Source organism: Opisthorchis viverrini (genome assembly GCF_000715545.1).
Source record: "Opisthorchis viverrini unplaced genomic scaffold opera_v5_163, whole genome shotgun sequence".
Classification (NCBI taxonomy): domain Eukaryota; kingdom Metazoa; phylum Platyhelminthes; class Trematoda; order Opisthorchiida; family Opisthorchiidae; genus Opisthorchis; species Opisthorchis viverrini.
Genome location: NW_008751821.1, coordinates 430,696 through 448,094, shown reverse-complemented (window position 1 = coordinate 448,094; position 17,399 = coordinate 430,696). Strand labels below are relative to the sequence as shown.

Sequence of the window (17,399 nt, the reverse complement as noted above, 5' to 3'; positions counted from 1 at the left end):
TTTGGTGAAGCATATGAGGCTCAAGTACATGGACCAGCGTCCTTGATGACTCCTCTGAGAGAGCAATCGACCAACAAGCGAAGGTCTTTAGTTTAATTCTACACAAAAGCCCCTATCTTTCCGTTCATACACCCACCTAGTAAAAACTCAAACATCAACCGAAAGGTCCAACTCCTGTCGTCCTGGAAGCCAATGAACACTTCTGGGTTGGGAAGCGGTTTTGTGAAAAAGGCTTGACGGTGCTACGGTCAAGTGCCATTAGTCCATGTAAGTTAAATATTGTTGGGAAGGTCGACAGAGGCTCCACGTCTATACACGTCTGTACATACATCATATTGATTAATTTGGTAAAGACAGGGCGCTGCCAACATCCAATCTTTATGGCATGCCAAGTTCCCACCGCATAAGACAGGCAAAAGTGCATTCGTGCATCAGTTGCAAATAATTTACTTCCCAGAAGGACGTATTTGCGAAAAAGATAAAAAAAGACACTGAATTCCGATGCGAAATTGCTGTTCCAATATCGCACTTGGTCTGGATTATCGAGAAAAAGATACCGTGTACTGAACTGTTTACCGTAACTCTGTCAAAGCGTCACGTTATGTTACTTTAGTAAACATGACCTTGAAACCGGGTTTGCTTGGTATTGAAAAAATGGACCTTTGAAGGATATTTCGTCTGGAGTGAAGGAACGACATCAACAAAGTTCCGCAGAATACAGTTCATAGTGGATACTTCACGATCCTCTACTCCCAAATTCGTCTTAAATCTGAAAAGGGTAACTAAGTTACTAAATACGAAAGTTCAGGGTAGTCAAAAGTCAAGTGAACAAACTGTACAACCGCCATAAGAATTATAAACGGCCATGGATCGGATCGAAGGCTGAAAGATGATAAGAGGGAAAACCAAAACCAATACCAGAATTTTTCGAACAATGAATAGTCAATGTCCGTCTGAAGACGAGGAACTCTATCACAGATTAGATTTGCGTGCGCAAAGAACCTTAGAAAATAAACTAAAATACACACAGAGAAGTATCACAATCCAGCTCGCTTCTTTGACTCTTTGGCTTCGTCAAACTGAAGTTTCTCCCATACCCAGTGTTGTGCAACCACGTCTCTGTTGCACACATTTGCCACAACTTTTGATGTAGTCGCGTGTGCCTCTAGACAATAATTGGTGAGCGCATGCTTTATTAAGATCGGATTTCGGTTGTCCTCCTCCAGAGGTTCGACAATCCAATGCTGATTTCCATGCATTCCATGGCATTCGAACATGACAACTGGCGCATTTTGCCCGGCATGGGGAAGGTCCCAGCAGTTCTTACTGGAAAGAACGGAATTGAATATAGAACAAGGACGAACATGGAGCTAATTACTAGTACAGGGAATCTTAAAAGAAAAGCACTCTCAAGATCGTGTAGAATAATTGTTCCTGAACACACTCTCTCTTCAAAGAACCTCATATGCTTTGCCTCGAAGAAGGCACCGACGCGTAATACACGTGCATTCGTGAGCCAAAAGGTTTGACTGAAAATGCAGAGGACGAACAAGAACTAGAAATTTCATCACTTGTTTTCCCGGACCGGATAAACACGTGAATGTAAAGAAGTGGTCCTTATTCAACGGCACCCTACCTTTGTTAATTTCTATACCGAACTGCTGCTGTGGTTTGTGTACTTTTTAAGTGAGCATCCCTACTGTATCACTATCTGGTCCAGCAAACTGTTTAAGACAGTTACTTCATAGTCACTACATACCTACAAATGTTGGTGCTGTCATAAACCATTCCATAAACCACAGCATATACGAAACGTAAAGTACTGCGAAAAGTACCATGCAACCGAGTACACTTTATACAAAGGTAGTCACTCACTGTTTCACTGGGCGAATATCATCGGTATAGGAAAGCTCGAACTTCTGCACTCCATTCCCACCGGTATATTCCAAACACTTCTTGAGCTTGATGGGTTCTGTTTTGGTGGCACCCTCAGCATCCACGCAAAGCGTCCGATCGACAACAGGTCTGACATCACCAGTCGCAGCCGAAACAGGCTCAACTAATGGATATTTTTTAGTCAGATCAAAGGCAATCGTCTGCATGAACCATTTGAATGGTTTGCACTGCAATCGTTCCCGGACCGCCTTCTGTTCGGATAAGTCACCAGCATCGATGTGTCTGTAATGAGGTCGACGACTATAGATATATTCCTTGTATTCATCCATCCATGTTTCGGCAACACGCCTGAAAAATGACAAAAACATTTCTCGAGTGAACCACTGGCTGCTGGATGTATTATCCCTTCCTGATGGCACAAATCAGACACCCAAAAATACGAAATAAAGTAGCCATAGATCAAAGTGAAAACGTCTGAGTTCCCACCGAAAGACGAAATCCATGGCAATATAGTTAAGACATTCATTCAGTATCTTATACAGTTCACAAGAATATTGTGAGACACTGTTTGGTTGGTTGTTCGTCTAGCTAGGAAGCACTGTCAATATTTTGCCATCACTACGGGGAACTTCATCCGGGGTGCGGGAGCCGTCTATGGACATTCTGAAGGGTGGGATATAAAGACGTACTAGCGTTATTGCGCCATCAACCCTCGCAGCTACATCAGTGTGAAGACATAGTTGTTTCACCCCCATACAATTCTACGGCTTGATTTAGATAACCCCGCAGAATAACATAAATGCAAACAGGACTTTCGCTATCCTACTACGAACACCCACTCAATATGATTACAAACTGAGGGCCGCACCACCACTCACACTGGCTGACCATCAGATCTTGTAAAATCACGCAAGTAAAAAAAAAAAAGAAAAACAGGGAGATAGTCAGACAACACACTGAAACACGGGATAGGAAAATAAACCGCCACAGAAAACTCAGATCAGCTAAGGAGAGGAAAAACACCACAGAGCTATGCTGAATCTCTGAACTGAAACTAGCTTGCGTAGAACACCACACCAGCACTCCAGTCACCGAATAACAGTATGACTCCCTTAAACATACAATCCATCACGATTTGCAAGTTGTCATAAAGGATTGATGATGGGATCCAACGAATGCAGTGAAATCGCGGCTAAACAACAACAATTGCGATTCTGAGCGAAACTGGGTTCCAGCATACGGTTGCATTTTGGTTACGATTACTCATTACATTGTAATGATCACTTATTGATCACGGGAAGCAGGGTCATAGTAAAAGACAGAACAGATCCGTCAGCTTAACGATGTACAAACACTACTAGAACAGGTAAGAGAGACCTGTATCTGAGCCCAAGATTGATGCGTTTTGTGCCTTTTTGTTTCCCGAACATTCTTGCTCAGCTCAGCGAATTTTTGCCTGTATTTCTTCGACACGGAGAGTACTTACCGTGCTACTACAGTATTATCACAAGACTGGCCTACATTAGCTAAATCAGCCCAGACATGAAGAGTTATCTGAAAACACTTCAGCTTGCCACGACCAAAGACCTTATGTATGTCTGAGAAAATCTGATCCCTACAAAAATGTCGAACACCCGACCGTCCTCCCTCCTTTCGGAAAAGGAACTTCGCCAAAACGATAACTTGACGCTCCATGATGAATCATCAAAAAGCAAACAATCCAGAGTTTGATGAACAATTACAGGAAATGGTGGACAATAAGACAAAGATTCCCATAAATCTAGGAACTACAGGGAAACCTAACATTCCGATCACATTATCACTCACCACCCCTATTCAAGGATGATGAGTAATTGTTTGTGGGTGCGATCACAAGCTTGATGTATATTATATAGAAGGAAGGGAAGATAGTGAGTTAGATTTCACATATTGTGCCAGAACGAAGTGAGGTAATCCGAGTTATCAAAGCAATTACGCTTGTCAGAAATTCTTGAAGAAATCATCACGAAAAGACCAGAAGAACTCAACCAGTCTGTGAAAACCAGATGGTCCCGTCAACTCCTGGATGCCTTAATTTCTGACAACCTGGACTTTGGCGTACTTACACACGAACGTCTTTATGGAACCGAAAGTAGTGTTTGGATCAGCCGATCACTCCGTTTTGCGGTGATGCCAGACCGGCAGAGGTATTCATTTCGCTTTTATGCTCACCGAACTACAACACGCATGGATGAAGAAAGGTGTGCGTGCAATCTTTTATTGAGTTCATCATCGGACTGTTGCTGGACGCAACAGTCTCCCCTAGTACTTCCCTTCAACTTCAGGGTATAAATCATTAGGTGAGCATACAGTTACTTTACCAAACAGACTCGAATGACAGGGTGGGCAGATGCTATTTTGCAGAATGATATGAAGACCATCTGCATCGTCCACAGACAACGATGCCGCGATGAAAGCTAGAAAAATGTCCTTATATTTATTAAAATCGGAATTCCAGAACATAATTAGAATCGCATTCAATACCACCAGTATTGTATTTTGAAATAAGCAATTTTTATCTTTGTTGCATAGCCCTGTTCACTTGACTTCTGCCAGCTGCTAGTGAAGATTTGTCAAGGCTGAGATCAACGTTAGAGATTTTGTGAGGGGGTTATTCCGAAATGTTCACATAACCCCATAAACCGCCTTAACTCAGGCCGCAACCAAACTATTGTTGATAATACCTCAGAAAGCGAACAAGATGCAGCCTTTATAACATATCAATCCTCTAATATTATCTTTGACTATCTCAGTGAGGTCCTGTTTCAGGGATTAACTGAGAAGACTTCTATGTAAACTTCAAACCACACTGCTCCTCCCCTTGATCGGAAGGACCGGTTCCACCACACCTCTCTGTCCACACACACACACACACACACACACAAAAGTCCGGGTTGTCGTTTAACTGATTGTCCAGAGGAACTATACTCCCAACCGGATGGGAAGCAGCCATCGAATCAAGAAGTGGTGGTGACAGTTCTGAGATCTAATGATTTCTATGTTCCAAGCCGAAAACATCAGAAGCAGTTTCCGGTGTCACCTACAGTTGTGGTAATCTCATCCTATTTGCGACCAATGTCATCTAGGGGGGCCGCATATAATGCACTGCGTAGTCGGCTTTAGTATGTCCTCATACTTCGTGCATAGCAAAACTTTTTCCAGCCACGTAAGGAGCTCGTTTCACGAATTTTCGTCAGAAATTTAATGAGAACCGGCAGCGAACTAATGTGATTTGATTCGACCGATGTGTTCCGGAGCAACTAGTGGTTAAGTAATGAGTTGGCTGTCGGTAACTGATAGCAAAGTGGCCTATTTGACTCCGAAATTTCTCGGCAAAAGGATACCAGTTTGTACAGCGGTGCCGACCACCCCTAAATCCAGTATTCTTGAAAAGCAACTGGTGATCAGTACAATATTGTAAAAGACGTTCACCATCATCAGCGGGTCTTGCGTCCAGACTAAACATGCCACCAAGAGATGTCTCTAGTGAACTCACGTGCGCAATTTGTATATTTAAATCTCTTTCTAATATGACTATATCTGAGCTCTCTCCATCTCTCTCTCTCTCCATATATATATATATATATATATATATATATATTCTGCTCAAGATGGCTCAGTGGTTAAAGCACGGACTTACTGACCGGAGGATGCGCTGTTGGAACCCGACCTCTGGATGTCGAGTGCTCCTGTCAAGGCTTTGCTAACCTGACAGTATCTCGACCCTCGTGTTCCCTTCGGGTCGCATTGCAGTTAGGCACCGAATTGATGCTACAGGTGAACCCCTATCATTATACCTGAGCACTTCGTGGTGGACAAAAGGGTAATCATCAACAGGGTCAGCAACATCAGCGTTGGAATTGATGCTTCACTGCCGTACCAGCAGTTTATTTAATCGTACTCAAAGCCTTAAAGTTGGAGGGAGGGAAGTATGAATGAGGGGAGTGCCTGATGCAAAAGAGCCGGGAGAGCAAGCATTAAATGAAAAGCTGACCAAAATTAGCCAGTCCTTCGGCTCGTGCTTCGTGCCCATAGGGCACAAATACGAGCTGCAATGCTTACAATCTTTCATCATGTCTTTGGGAATTAAGAGGGGGACAATGGAGGCTGTGGAACACTATACGTATCTTGGAAGTTGCATTATCTCTGACATTTGTGTGGCAGATGAATTGAACGTACGAATCTCGGAGGCCAGAATTATGTTTGCGAACCTGCACCACTTGTGACGCCAAAAAGGCATCTCACTGTCTTAAAGAACGTGTTTATCAAACTACAGTACGGAATGCGAGACTTGGCCATCCCGGGCGGAGAATTTGACACATCTTCAGACCTTTGACTACCGATTTCTCAGAATTATAGCTGAAGCCCGCTGGGACTATCTAAATAGGTATGAGACGATCAGGAAACGGTGCTATTGTAAAGCCGAATGAACTTCGCTCAAAGGATGCATGTAGTACTGAATGCTAAGGCGGCTGGGCCATGTGTTGCGCATGTCACGTTACAATTTGTTGAGACAAACGCTGATTTCCGTGCCTCATTCGGAGTAGCGGAAACCTAGAAGTGAATGGAGCTTGACATGGTAGAATGGAATAAAAGATGTTGCGTAGAGATTGGGAGCCTTTGGTTTTGCTTCCAAGATGGGGTCCAAGTGACCCTTCCTGTATTTCACTGGAGACACTGAAAGATGTGGCAGCAAACTGATATCAGTGCCATTCACGCCGTCAGTTTCTATCTAGATTGTCTGACTGAGTGATGGTGTAGGCACTTGAGAAGTTTGTGATAGGCTAGCTCTGAGTCTCCTTCCTTCTCCATCCCTCCCGTCTTTCGAACTTCAATAAAATAAACTGACATTGTTGTACGGCAGTGAAACACTACTGTTCTCACTTGCTGCTGCTGTCAACGAAGATGATGACTATAGAAAGTATTCCGAGCTCTCTAAGCGCTCAATCACAATCCAGAAAGAAACTGACGGCATGAATACTCCTAAAACTGGTCAGCCATTTCTTGTGTTGTATATAGTCAAGCGCATAGGGGTTACGTGGATAATATTCTGAAAGAGGACTGAAGAAACAACACCTGAACTCTTCATAATCCAATTCATACCCTTCTGCCATCATCATCATCATCATTGACAGCATGACATCAGTGTTCAACACCGATGCTTCACTACCGTACCCTTCTGCCAAATCATACGTTCTCCAGATTGTAGTTTGCACTACTCTGTGAGATGCACGGAGCAAGAACAATCGTCTCGTTAGACGCTGTTTTGGCATGCACAGCACATGGGCGAGTCACCACAACTGAGTGCTGGATGTTTTCCGCGACTATTTTATCTGCTGCAAGATCGAACACCCGATTCTTAATCACCTCGGTACGAACAGGTTGACGCCATCCAACACCACTAACTCTTCTGAGACATCAGTGGTAAAATTCATGAGGACGTCCACAGAGGTTATGTCCCGCAACCACATAGCAATACGGCTCTTAATGCACCCTCCTACATGCGACCCTTGAGATCGCGTGACATGACGGTCGGTTTATTCAAACCTGTCTTCGAAAACGGGGATAGTGCCGCCTTCCGAAATGTGAAGATGTGGTCGACGCAGCCCCCCCCCACCCCCGGGCCCATATCCCGCCTGATATCCGCGGGTCAGGGATTTGTGCGCAGTTGTAGGAGGACGGAAAATCAGTGGAGCTACCCGTGTTAACACAGGAGTTCAGCAGAAAACTCTGTGGTGACTGTGTTCACCGTCGGTACCTTTTTTGCAGATGAGGACTATTATCGACAATCTGGGCAATCTCTCCCCCAGATAGACGCAAAGAGGCTAGACAAACATCGGATGAGGAAATGACCGAAGTCCTTGAACGGAATATGTGGTAGGCCGTCGGAACCAGCAGCACGATGAAGCGTGAGCAGATATACACTAGGGCACTTCTGAGGCTGAAGAGGGCTATGTATGCACAGTCCACGCTTTTGCTGACAGGCTTTTGATGACAGTCCAGACTTGAGGTAGCACGCGGCAGTCATCAAAAGATCCTCATTCGCTGAGTACCAGAGGGCTATTACGGTCCATGATGGTTTATCTGATAAGGGACTTGCGAGGACCAGTCGAATGAACTGAGTGAAACAATACTCGGACGTTTCCAGCATTTATCACACAGAACAATGACTCAGATTTTCGGATCCATCAATATTCCCCATCTGCGAGCAAACTTTATCTCACCTGGCGTCAGATGACGGGTCGAGTTGAGTTTCGGTCAATCAATCAACCACTCAATTCATCAGCTATAAACTACATACCACAGGCCCATTCGTTCCAGCTGCTACAGGTTTGATCTCCGGATGATACGCCGGGGATTAACCCGTGCAGTGAGGGCGATGGCATGTTTGGTTAATTGAGGGAACTGGGTAGCTCCGCATTGAAGGTGACAGCTCGGATGCATTGGTGCCACTGACTGCGTGATTGAGCCATTTCTTCCAGTGTCATTTACAATTGGTGAGTTGAGTCCCAATGTTCCCATCCAGAGAGGCGGCAGTTGTCGACCCGACTGTTTACTGGTTGGTGTTTTCATAATCCGTTGCCACCTGTTGGTCGTTCCCACTCAGCACAAGGCTGGGCGATTCAACATCTGCGAGGCAGACGGTCTTTGGCATGCGGATTATATATTCTAGCCAGCGTAACCTCTGAGGCTTGAGTAACACACCTATCACGGGAGAGTTCCTTCTTCCTAGGACCATCTGGCGTATCTCAATATCACAAGTCTGATGTTCCCACCTGACCAGTGCTTCTGAGACATCAGTGGTCCTCTGTGCGTAGAGACCACGTTTATGATCTATAAATCAATATGGATCGCCCTGCCCTTGTTAAGCGAACTGACGTCACGTTGGCGCCAATGTTTAACCTTTGGCAGTCGCTGATCTTCGAAGCTATTTCAAACCATAGAAATAGAGGATCTCCAGGTCTCTCTGACATGTGTCAATTTTGCTTAGGATCTGAAGCCAAATGGTCAGATACTGACCGTTTTCGTATGTCCTCTGCGCGTAGCGGGCACGTTTGTGATCCATTAATCAGTATGGATCGCACTGCTGCGGTGTAGATTCTGCCCCCGACAGACGAGCTAACGTCGCGTTAGCGCCATAGGTCTCGGAGATTGGCATAATCAGTCATGGCTTTCCCCAGTGCGGGAAATAATCTCATCTCCAGAGAGTCCACGGGAACTTAAGAGACTGCCCAGGTAAACCAATTTATTAACCACTTCGATCGGCTCTTCTGCAAGCATGAGCTTTGGGTCTGGTCCCATCCAGTTTTGTGGCAATACTTTAGTTTGCGGATGTGAAGCGCATGTCGAGAAGTGTGGCGAAATCACCTGAGTCATTTTGAGCGACTTGTATTTTCTAACAAAGTGAATCGAGGAAAGCAATTTTAGAATGCGCAGTGTTTGTGAGCGAACATCCAGGGAGCATTTCGACTTAACGTTTCAAAGGCAGGCAGAGAAATCTCGAGCAAAGCATCAATAACAAGCTGGAGAGAAAAGGAGAGACGGCAGCCTCGTCTTACACCGCTCGACGTGGTAAAATCAGCCCAGACCATGTCCTAAGCGACTTTTCTATTTCATAACGTTGCTGTCAAAGGGAAACATGGCCATTGTGCAACTAAGAGTGGTACCGAGATACTGCCACAAATGACACTGGAGAGGTCAGGATACAAATCAAACTGTGGGTTTCATAAAGTCTCAGACAAGTGTGACTCGGTGGGAGGAAAGCGATTAATTCTCGTGTCTATCGGGACAAACCACTGAAAAACACATAAAACTCCCTGATGGGGGTTACGCAAGTGAAAAATATAGACAAACACAGTCATCCTGCAAGGCGGAATGATTTGTGAACTACCAAAGAATCATGATGGTCACCTAGTCTAACACATACCAGTGAGATCATATAATTGACACCCTAGAAACATCGCACGCGGCTACGACTCACTTATAATTCTTCCCCAGGAAGTCTCCCAAACCTGCGCTTGGGAAGTCCGTAGGATGGGTTCGATAAATATGGCCGATACGCGAACATGGAATGTCGATCATCCGACCTCCGCACATCCAAATTTTGAACGACAGTTCATATTGCTCACCACCCCAAATAACGAGCCCAGGGTCATACCCACCAAGTTCCCAGAACCACTTTGCACTAATGGCAAAAAGACCGCCAGCCATTACCGGACTATCAAAGGGCTGTTCCGGATGTGGCAAATCCTGCGGTAGCTTCGGTAGTCGTTTGTAAAACAGCTCCCAATCAAAAGCGCCGCGAGCCCCTTCGTCTTGCGCCCGATACTCGAACGTGTCTGCGCTTATGACATCAATGAACGGACAAGTAACGACCTTATGGTCTCGAGCGATCGGATCTACGAGCGGCGGTAACCAGTTTGGATTCGGTTCGCAATGAGAGTCCAGGAAAACCAAAACGTCACCAGTCGCAGCTCTCGCTCCCCGGATGCGGGCTGTTATCAGACCCTCACGCCTCGGGGAGCGAATAACACGCACCAAGCCATCCGGATAATGCTCTTCCAGATATCTATCGAGTGGTTCTTTCAAATATTCTCGCGTACTGCCATCGTCAACGAGAATGACTTCCTTAATTAACCCAGGTGGGGATCGCTTAAGGGACGAAACGAAAGTTCTGAGCAATGCATTCCAGTTTTCCTGAAAGAAGGGTATCACAAGTGACACACTAGGAAGTTTGGCTAAGTACAGCATGGCTTTGCACTTTGGATGGCGTATATCTGCAACTGCTCTGTCGATGGCTATCATGTCGCTAATGTATGTGTTAAATCCATTCTGATTGAGGAATTTTTCCGATTCGACTTTCTGTTCACCAAACAATCGAACAGCAGCACCTTGTTCGCCAGGACCAACTCTGTTAGCCTCTTCCTTGGCCAAGCTAATGTCCTCATAACTGATTAACGTATTAGGTTCCGGTGCAGGAACAGGTTCGTGCCTAACTTCGATATGTTCAGGTCGGTAAAACAGCCATACAATATAGGATGGCACCAGTAAACACAGGAGATAGCGAAGAACATTACTGCGGCGGAAACGCATGACACAAAACCGAAATACCCCGCCAATGAACCCACGGGTTCAGGGTCAGCCTTTCAGTTCAGAGAGCTCTCGATTTTCACGGGACTCATGGATTTACGGAATGATACACAGGATCGAGGCCTTTGCTCAAGTTTCCCAGGTCTGTTTCGTTCTTGTCGGTCAGTGGCTGTCGTTCACCTGAAAGGTACAAGTGAAAAAGAGGGTAGCACTGCTCTTTATGTTCTCAGCGCGGGGCAGTATGCTTGCCAGCGCGAGGATTCGCATAAATAAATGTCTAATAGTGCTTTTAACTAAGTTTTAGAAGAAGCGTGGACAACCGTCGGGGGAAGGTCATTCCATGTGGCTACTATCCGAAAAAAGAAAAATTTTGTCCAATGAATGTGTGTGCTCTGAGCTTGGAAAATTTCTTACTATGTCCCCGCCGTGTGTTTGCTGGGTCACCGGTGAAAAACCTGTTTGCCAAGCTTTGTTCAAACGATGCATAATTAAGGATTAGATCTCTTCGGAGGCGACGGTAATCCAGGGGAAAGAGATCACGCATCGCGAGACGCGTTCCGTAGTCCACGGATTTGAGGCCGGCGACCCTTCTCGTATCGGCTCGCTGAACACACTCAATGAGTGTGACGTCTTTCGTGGTCCTGAGTAGACAACTTGGTTGGCGAACTCCAGAAGCGGTCTGGCGTAGGCCCCGTAGGGTATTTGGAAGTCCATGCGAGTGTACCGGAGACGGTGCGTCGGATCATCCGTAAAATGGAGGATAAATTTTGGGACGATTTCTCATGGTGAAATGAGAAGAACAAATTAGAGCAGACCCAGATGCCCAAATCCTTTTGGACATCTAACCTCATGAAGTTTTCTGGTCCTTTCTCACCATGCACGGATTGATACACAGGATCGAGGCCTTCGTCCAGGTTCTCCGGGTCGGTTTCCTTCATGTAGTTCTGCGGCTGTCATTAACCTGAAAAGCACAAGTGATAAAGGGGTGTGGTACTGCTCTTAAAGTTCTCAGCGCTGAACAGCATGCCTGCCAGCGCGAGGACTCGCATAAATAGCTGTCTAATAATGTTTTGAACTGGGTTCCAGATGGAGCGTTGACAACGGTCGGAGGAAGATTATTCCACACGGTTACTACCCTAAACGATAAAAATTTTGCCCGATGAGGGTGTGCACTTCTAGCTCGAAAATCTTCGTACCATGTCTCTGCCGTGTGTTTGTAGGGCCAACGAAGAAATACCTGTTCAAACAGGGCACAGATAAGAATTGGGTCCCCTCGGAAGCAACCATACCCAAGGTGAAAGAGGTTAATCACCGCGAGACGTGTTTCTTAGTCAAAGGATTTAAGTTCAGCAACCATTCTCGCATCAGCTCGCTGGACACGCTCAATTAGGCTCAGGTCATTCTTGCCCCGTGAGTATTAAACTTGGTTCATATATATAAAAAGCTATCTGACCTGGAGTCCGCAGAGTTTTTGAAAGTTCATGCGAGTATTGCGGGAGGATGTGCACCGAATCATCCTTCAAACGGCGAATGCCTTCTGAGGAGATTTGTCACGGCGCAAAGATAAGGGTTTGTTCGAAGGGATCCACATACCCAAATCAATTTTGGCATCCATCCTCGTGACTTCTGATCATTGCTGACCGTACATGACAAAGTCGTTCGCTGAGTCTCCTTCAAATAAAATATGAACGCACATTTTGTCATTCAGAGGAGGTTGAGAGTCCGGCGACAATTGCTTTGCCCGACCTGAAGCTGTCGCCTTGACGTAGTGGTCGGGGTTGAGTGCTGCAATGATCCCGCGGGCTACACCGGCTGGATCTTCGTCCCACAAGGTGCAACCATGCCAGGAAGGCCAAGGTGGAGCAGCAAGACCAAAAGCAGCGAGACCCCGTACTACTAGTAACCGTGCTACGAGGCGGTCTGGGGGTAAATTCGTACTGTCCTCTGCGACAGGAGTGGGAAGGCAGTAAGGTGTTTCCCCGGGCGACCAGCATGTCCATATTTATGGAAGCAGCGATGCTGCCTTCCCCCGAGTAAGGACGGGTTAGAAAAGGTCGGCCCCATGAACCCCACACTCTGATCGCCCAACGGTTGACCGTGACCGCCGGCGCATTATCCAATACGGTCGAAATACTTTTAAAACCAAAGAGCCCGGTGCTGCTCAAAAGGCACCTGCTGTGCGCAGCCGCATCAGGAATGAGACAGTAATGCCTTATTCCCTGCGCCCTCGGGTTAGGCCAACCCCCTGCAGCCGAGCAGGTCAGACTATTGAGCCATCGGCTCCGGGCAGGGTCCTCAAAGAAAACCCTACATTCTCCCACTGCCTCGTGGGTCAGACTTTTGAGTCAGAGGCTAGGGTCAGGGTCCCCGAACAAAACCCTACGTCATCCCACCGCCTTGTGGGTCAGACTATTGAGTCGAGGACTCAAGGTGGGGTACCTCAACCAAACACCCTTCCTCGGCCTGGGCAACCGGGAAGTATTATTTGCCCGCGCAGTTCGGCGTCCACCGATGTCCCTCCCCAACCACATCTCAGTGCACAAGCGAACGTCGCTGGGCCATTTGACTGTCAGTTATCTGACCGAAGGTCCTTACGCTCTTCGCTGCCTACAAACATTAACCAAAATAACACCTTTCTAAGCCCACGAGATCCTTTCTATTTAGGAGCTTTTAAAGTCCGTACTCTGTCAAATTGGCAAACAGGCATTCCTTGCTGAAACCTTGTACCCACTTAAAATCGAAGTACGCTGTGCCTCCAAAATACGCATACAAGACCAGAGCGTGGTTCTGCATCTCAGAACACCAAGGATGAACTCAGATCTTTCACAGTTCTCCCTCCGTGTGTCTGATGACCCAGAAGCGATGATTCTTGGAATATAAGTCGTGGGAGTTGCACTCAGCCCCAGAGCTGAACGCGCTTTGCTGGATTGGATCCCAGTGAACAGTCGTCTCTGCGCCATCCGGCTATCCAGTTCAATCAAGCTCAATGCCTCGCGGCATTAAAAGCGGTGCCTATTTGTCATGCCGGCTTTTTCCCCAACGAACTGCAGTTCTGATGAGGGGAAGGATACTTTCTATCGAGAGCTATCCGGGATCATTCGTCAGACAAAAGGAACTGACATTGTGGTCCTTGCAGGCGATTTGAGCGCTCAGGTGGGTAGTCTGACCTCCTCGGAATCACATTTGGGTGGTCGATTCGGAGTCGATGCTCCCCGCACAGACAATCGAGATCGACGACTTCAATCGTGTGCTAATCACGAAGTGTTTCTGGCGAGTACGAACGTTCAACATAAACGTTCGCACCAAGTAACCTGGCGGCCGCCAACTACAAATCAACCGTGGACACAGTTGAACCACGTGGCCATCAGCCACCGGTGGCGAGCCACAATTCAAGAGTGTATTTCCTTCTGTAGCACACCACTCGATTCCGATCGAGCCACGGTGCACGCACGCCTGACGGTTTGTTTCCCTCCAGGCTCTCGCAAGTCGGGAAGAAGCACGCCAATCCACTATCTTCGAAGAACTGCCATAGCTCAACAGTATCGATCCTAGCTAGCCCAAAAACTCTCCACAGTAAAACAGTACTGTGGTGGCAGTGAGCATGTGGACGAAGCGTGGCAAAGTATGAAGGGAGTTATGCAGGCTGCGTTCAGTGCTGCCTGCCCGACTTCTCCAATTCGACCACGGGACCACTGGATATCGTCGAGATCATTATCCATGATTGACGCCAGGAAAGCCATATCAGCAGGCAACGAGTACGACGGTGCACGCAAATCCCTCAAAAGCCAAATAGTGAAGAGCCTAAGAAAAGACCGAGAGCTCTGGTGGATATCAAAAGCTCTGGAGATGGAGACGGCTTCGCTACGGGAAACAGCCGTGCATTTTGACAACTGATACGATCGACTGTGTAAAGTGCTACTGCAAGATTGAGTGGGCTCGAACCCTATCTTTATGCTTGCGGATGAACCGATCGAGGTAGTAGACAAATTTGTTTACCAGGGTAGCTGTATCAGTCCCAGTGGTCTGGCGAAAAATGATATTTCCATCCGGATTTGGAAGGCCAGAGCAGCTTTTGCGAACCTACGTCACCTGTGGCATAGGCGTGACATCAGCTTCTCTGTCAAGGATGGAATTTACAATGCTGCGGTGCGTTCCATATTACTATATGGATCAGAAACCTGGCCGCTGCGCGCCGAGGACGTCAAAAGACTTTCAGTGTTTGACCATCAATGTCTTCGGAGCATTACCCGAATCTAGTGGGAACACCGGGTCAGCAATTCTTAAGTACCTCGAATGGTATTCGGGAGAAATAACTCACTCTCGATAGATGAACTGATCACACTGCATAGGTTGCGCTAGCTTGGCCACATGCTGCGTATGTCAGTCGTCCGACTTCCCCGAAGGGCTCATTTCACACAAACAACTGAAGGGTGGAAGAGAGCCAGAGGCGGTCAAACAATAACTTGGCAGTGCGAAGTTTGAAAGCAGTTACCAGCAAACTCAGCTGCGCTGGTCACTGCCGTCTTCCTGGATGGGGACCCGGAGACGGGCCACATCAATGACTGGAGACATTGTTACACATGTCCCAGTCGCGCCCTCAATGGTGCTCGTGCATCCAAGCGATTGCCTTCACTGCAAAGCTCCTTTACCAACCCCCATTGACAGCCTACTGACAATGCTGGATATATGCACCAATTTACCAGCTCGCGACTGGATTGCGCAGATTCCTCAACCCCCTCAAATCATCGGCGGACGAAACTACGGCAGCTGCAGCCACTGTACGCCGAGTACGCGGTTATCACAGCTGATGGTGATGATGAATGGTGCTTTGCGGTGTCCACATCCGTTTGGAGTGCGATGGGAATTTGATCTCCAGAAATTCAATACGTCTGCAGAAACTGAACACTGGCTTGCAAGAAAATCCGGAAATCGTTAACAGACATCGGAAACAGAGTGGTCCAAAAACTAAACCTTCAGGAACTCCAGTGGAGGCCGGAACTGGTAGGCACTTCCTAATTTCATTTGGAATGATCTGTCTGATAGGAACGCTTTGGACTAATGTAGGGTCATCCCTTGACTTCAGTGTGACTCGAGTTTTTGGAGCACCGGGAGGTGTGGGACTCGATCAAATGCTTTATATGATTCAAAATTTGTAGCATTCTATATGAGTTCCTCGTCTTTGGTTAGGGTTAAGCTGTACACAAATAAGCGCAAGTTTGTCACGCGAGAAGCGTTTTGCAGAACTCCGTGTTGAACGGGAGATTTCAAGTTGCTGGAAGCAAGGTGGTCTAGGATAGGCTTCTTCACAATGCGCTCCTTCATCTTGCTAATCGGACTTACAGGCCTATATCGGCAAAGCAATAGTCGGTCGCTAGTTTCTTAGGTTGGTGTGACTATCGCTCCCTTTCAAACAGAGGGGAGGTGACCTTCGTAAGCTGAGTGACGAAACGCCAGGTAGAAATACTTTGCCCATGTGAACAAGATTTACCTCAGGAATAACTTCTGTCCCCAACGCGCAGAAAGTATTTATATTGTGCAAAAGCTGAGGGGTATATTCCTCCGTGAAGACAAGTAGGTTAGAGGCCGTTCGTAGTTAAGCCTTGACAAGAGTACGAATGGGGAGGATGCGAGATATGCGTAGTGCTACTTGCAGACCCCAGATACCACTAGTGGGTCATATATGGTTTCATCGATCATGTCCCACAAGAAGAACGCCGATGACATTCATATGCGCGATACCTCATGTATATGAACAGCGCATTTCAGTTTTTCATGGAAAGGGGCAGAATGGTGGGTTGTAATCGTATGATCCATCGGCGGATTTCTGATTTACGGCCAGCTTAACCTCTGCGTCTCCTGTAATCAAATTTCTTTAAAAATATTTGAGAACTCTTTTCACCAAGTCGCAGATATCTGTGAATGGACTACGGCTCATCCGACTGCGTGCTGGTAATTTTGAGACGCATATTACATCAGTCTCGTGAACTATCTAGACACTGAACTTCCATAGGTCAACCTCTTAAGCTGCACACGCCTGCGGCTAGACGCACAATGCATTTTTCTACAAAAACCCTGCGGGCGAAATAAAAACTTTAACGTCAGAATGTTGCACTTCTCTGCATATATGCATAGACCGAAAACACCCTCGTTTGCCGTCATTTTTTTGCGATTTGTTATAATCGATCTCTTCTGAAAATTATTGGCGCACATTCGGCTTTGAAATTCGTGTGCTATGGCTTCGGAAGTGGCTTTCGTTGAGAAATTTGTGGGTGTTTCGTTTCCATTCTTCACGGCATTTGAGAATACCTTAAATTAATACATGAAGGATAACTTTGTGATATTTGTGCGTTCATCCAGTAATCGAAGCACCAACA

The 17,399-nt window shown here is 46.6% G+C and overlaps 1 protein-coding gene across 1 annotated transcript; it reads right to left on the bottom strand.

Moving 5' to 3' along the window:
* Window positions 1–435: 435 nt before the first annotated feature.
* Window positions 436–11,047, bottom strand: T265_14248 (hypothetical protein; the record flags this gene model as incomplete). The annotated part of the gene is made up of 3 exons (XM_009172765.1): window positions 436–1,326; window positions 1,876–2,244; window positions 9,917–11,047. 3 exons carry the CDS (start codon window positions 11,026–11,028, stop codon window positions 1,038–1,040), a joined length of 1,770 nt encoding a protein of 589 aa, XP_009171029.1.
* Window positions 11,048–17,399: the final 6,352 nt, after the last annotated feature.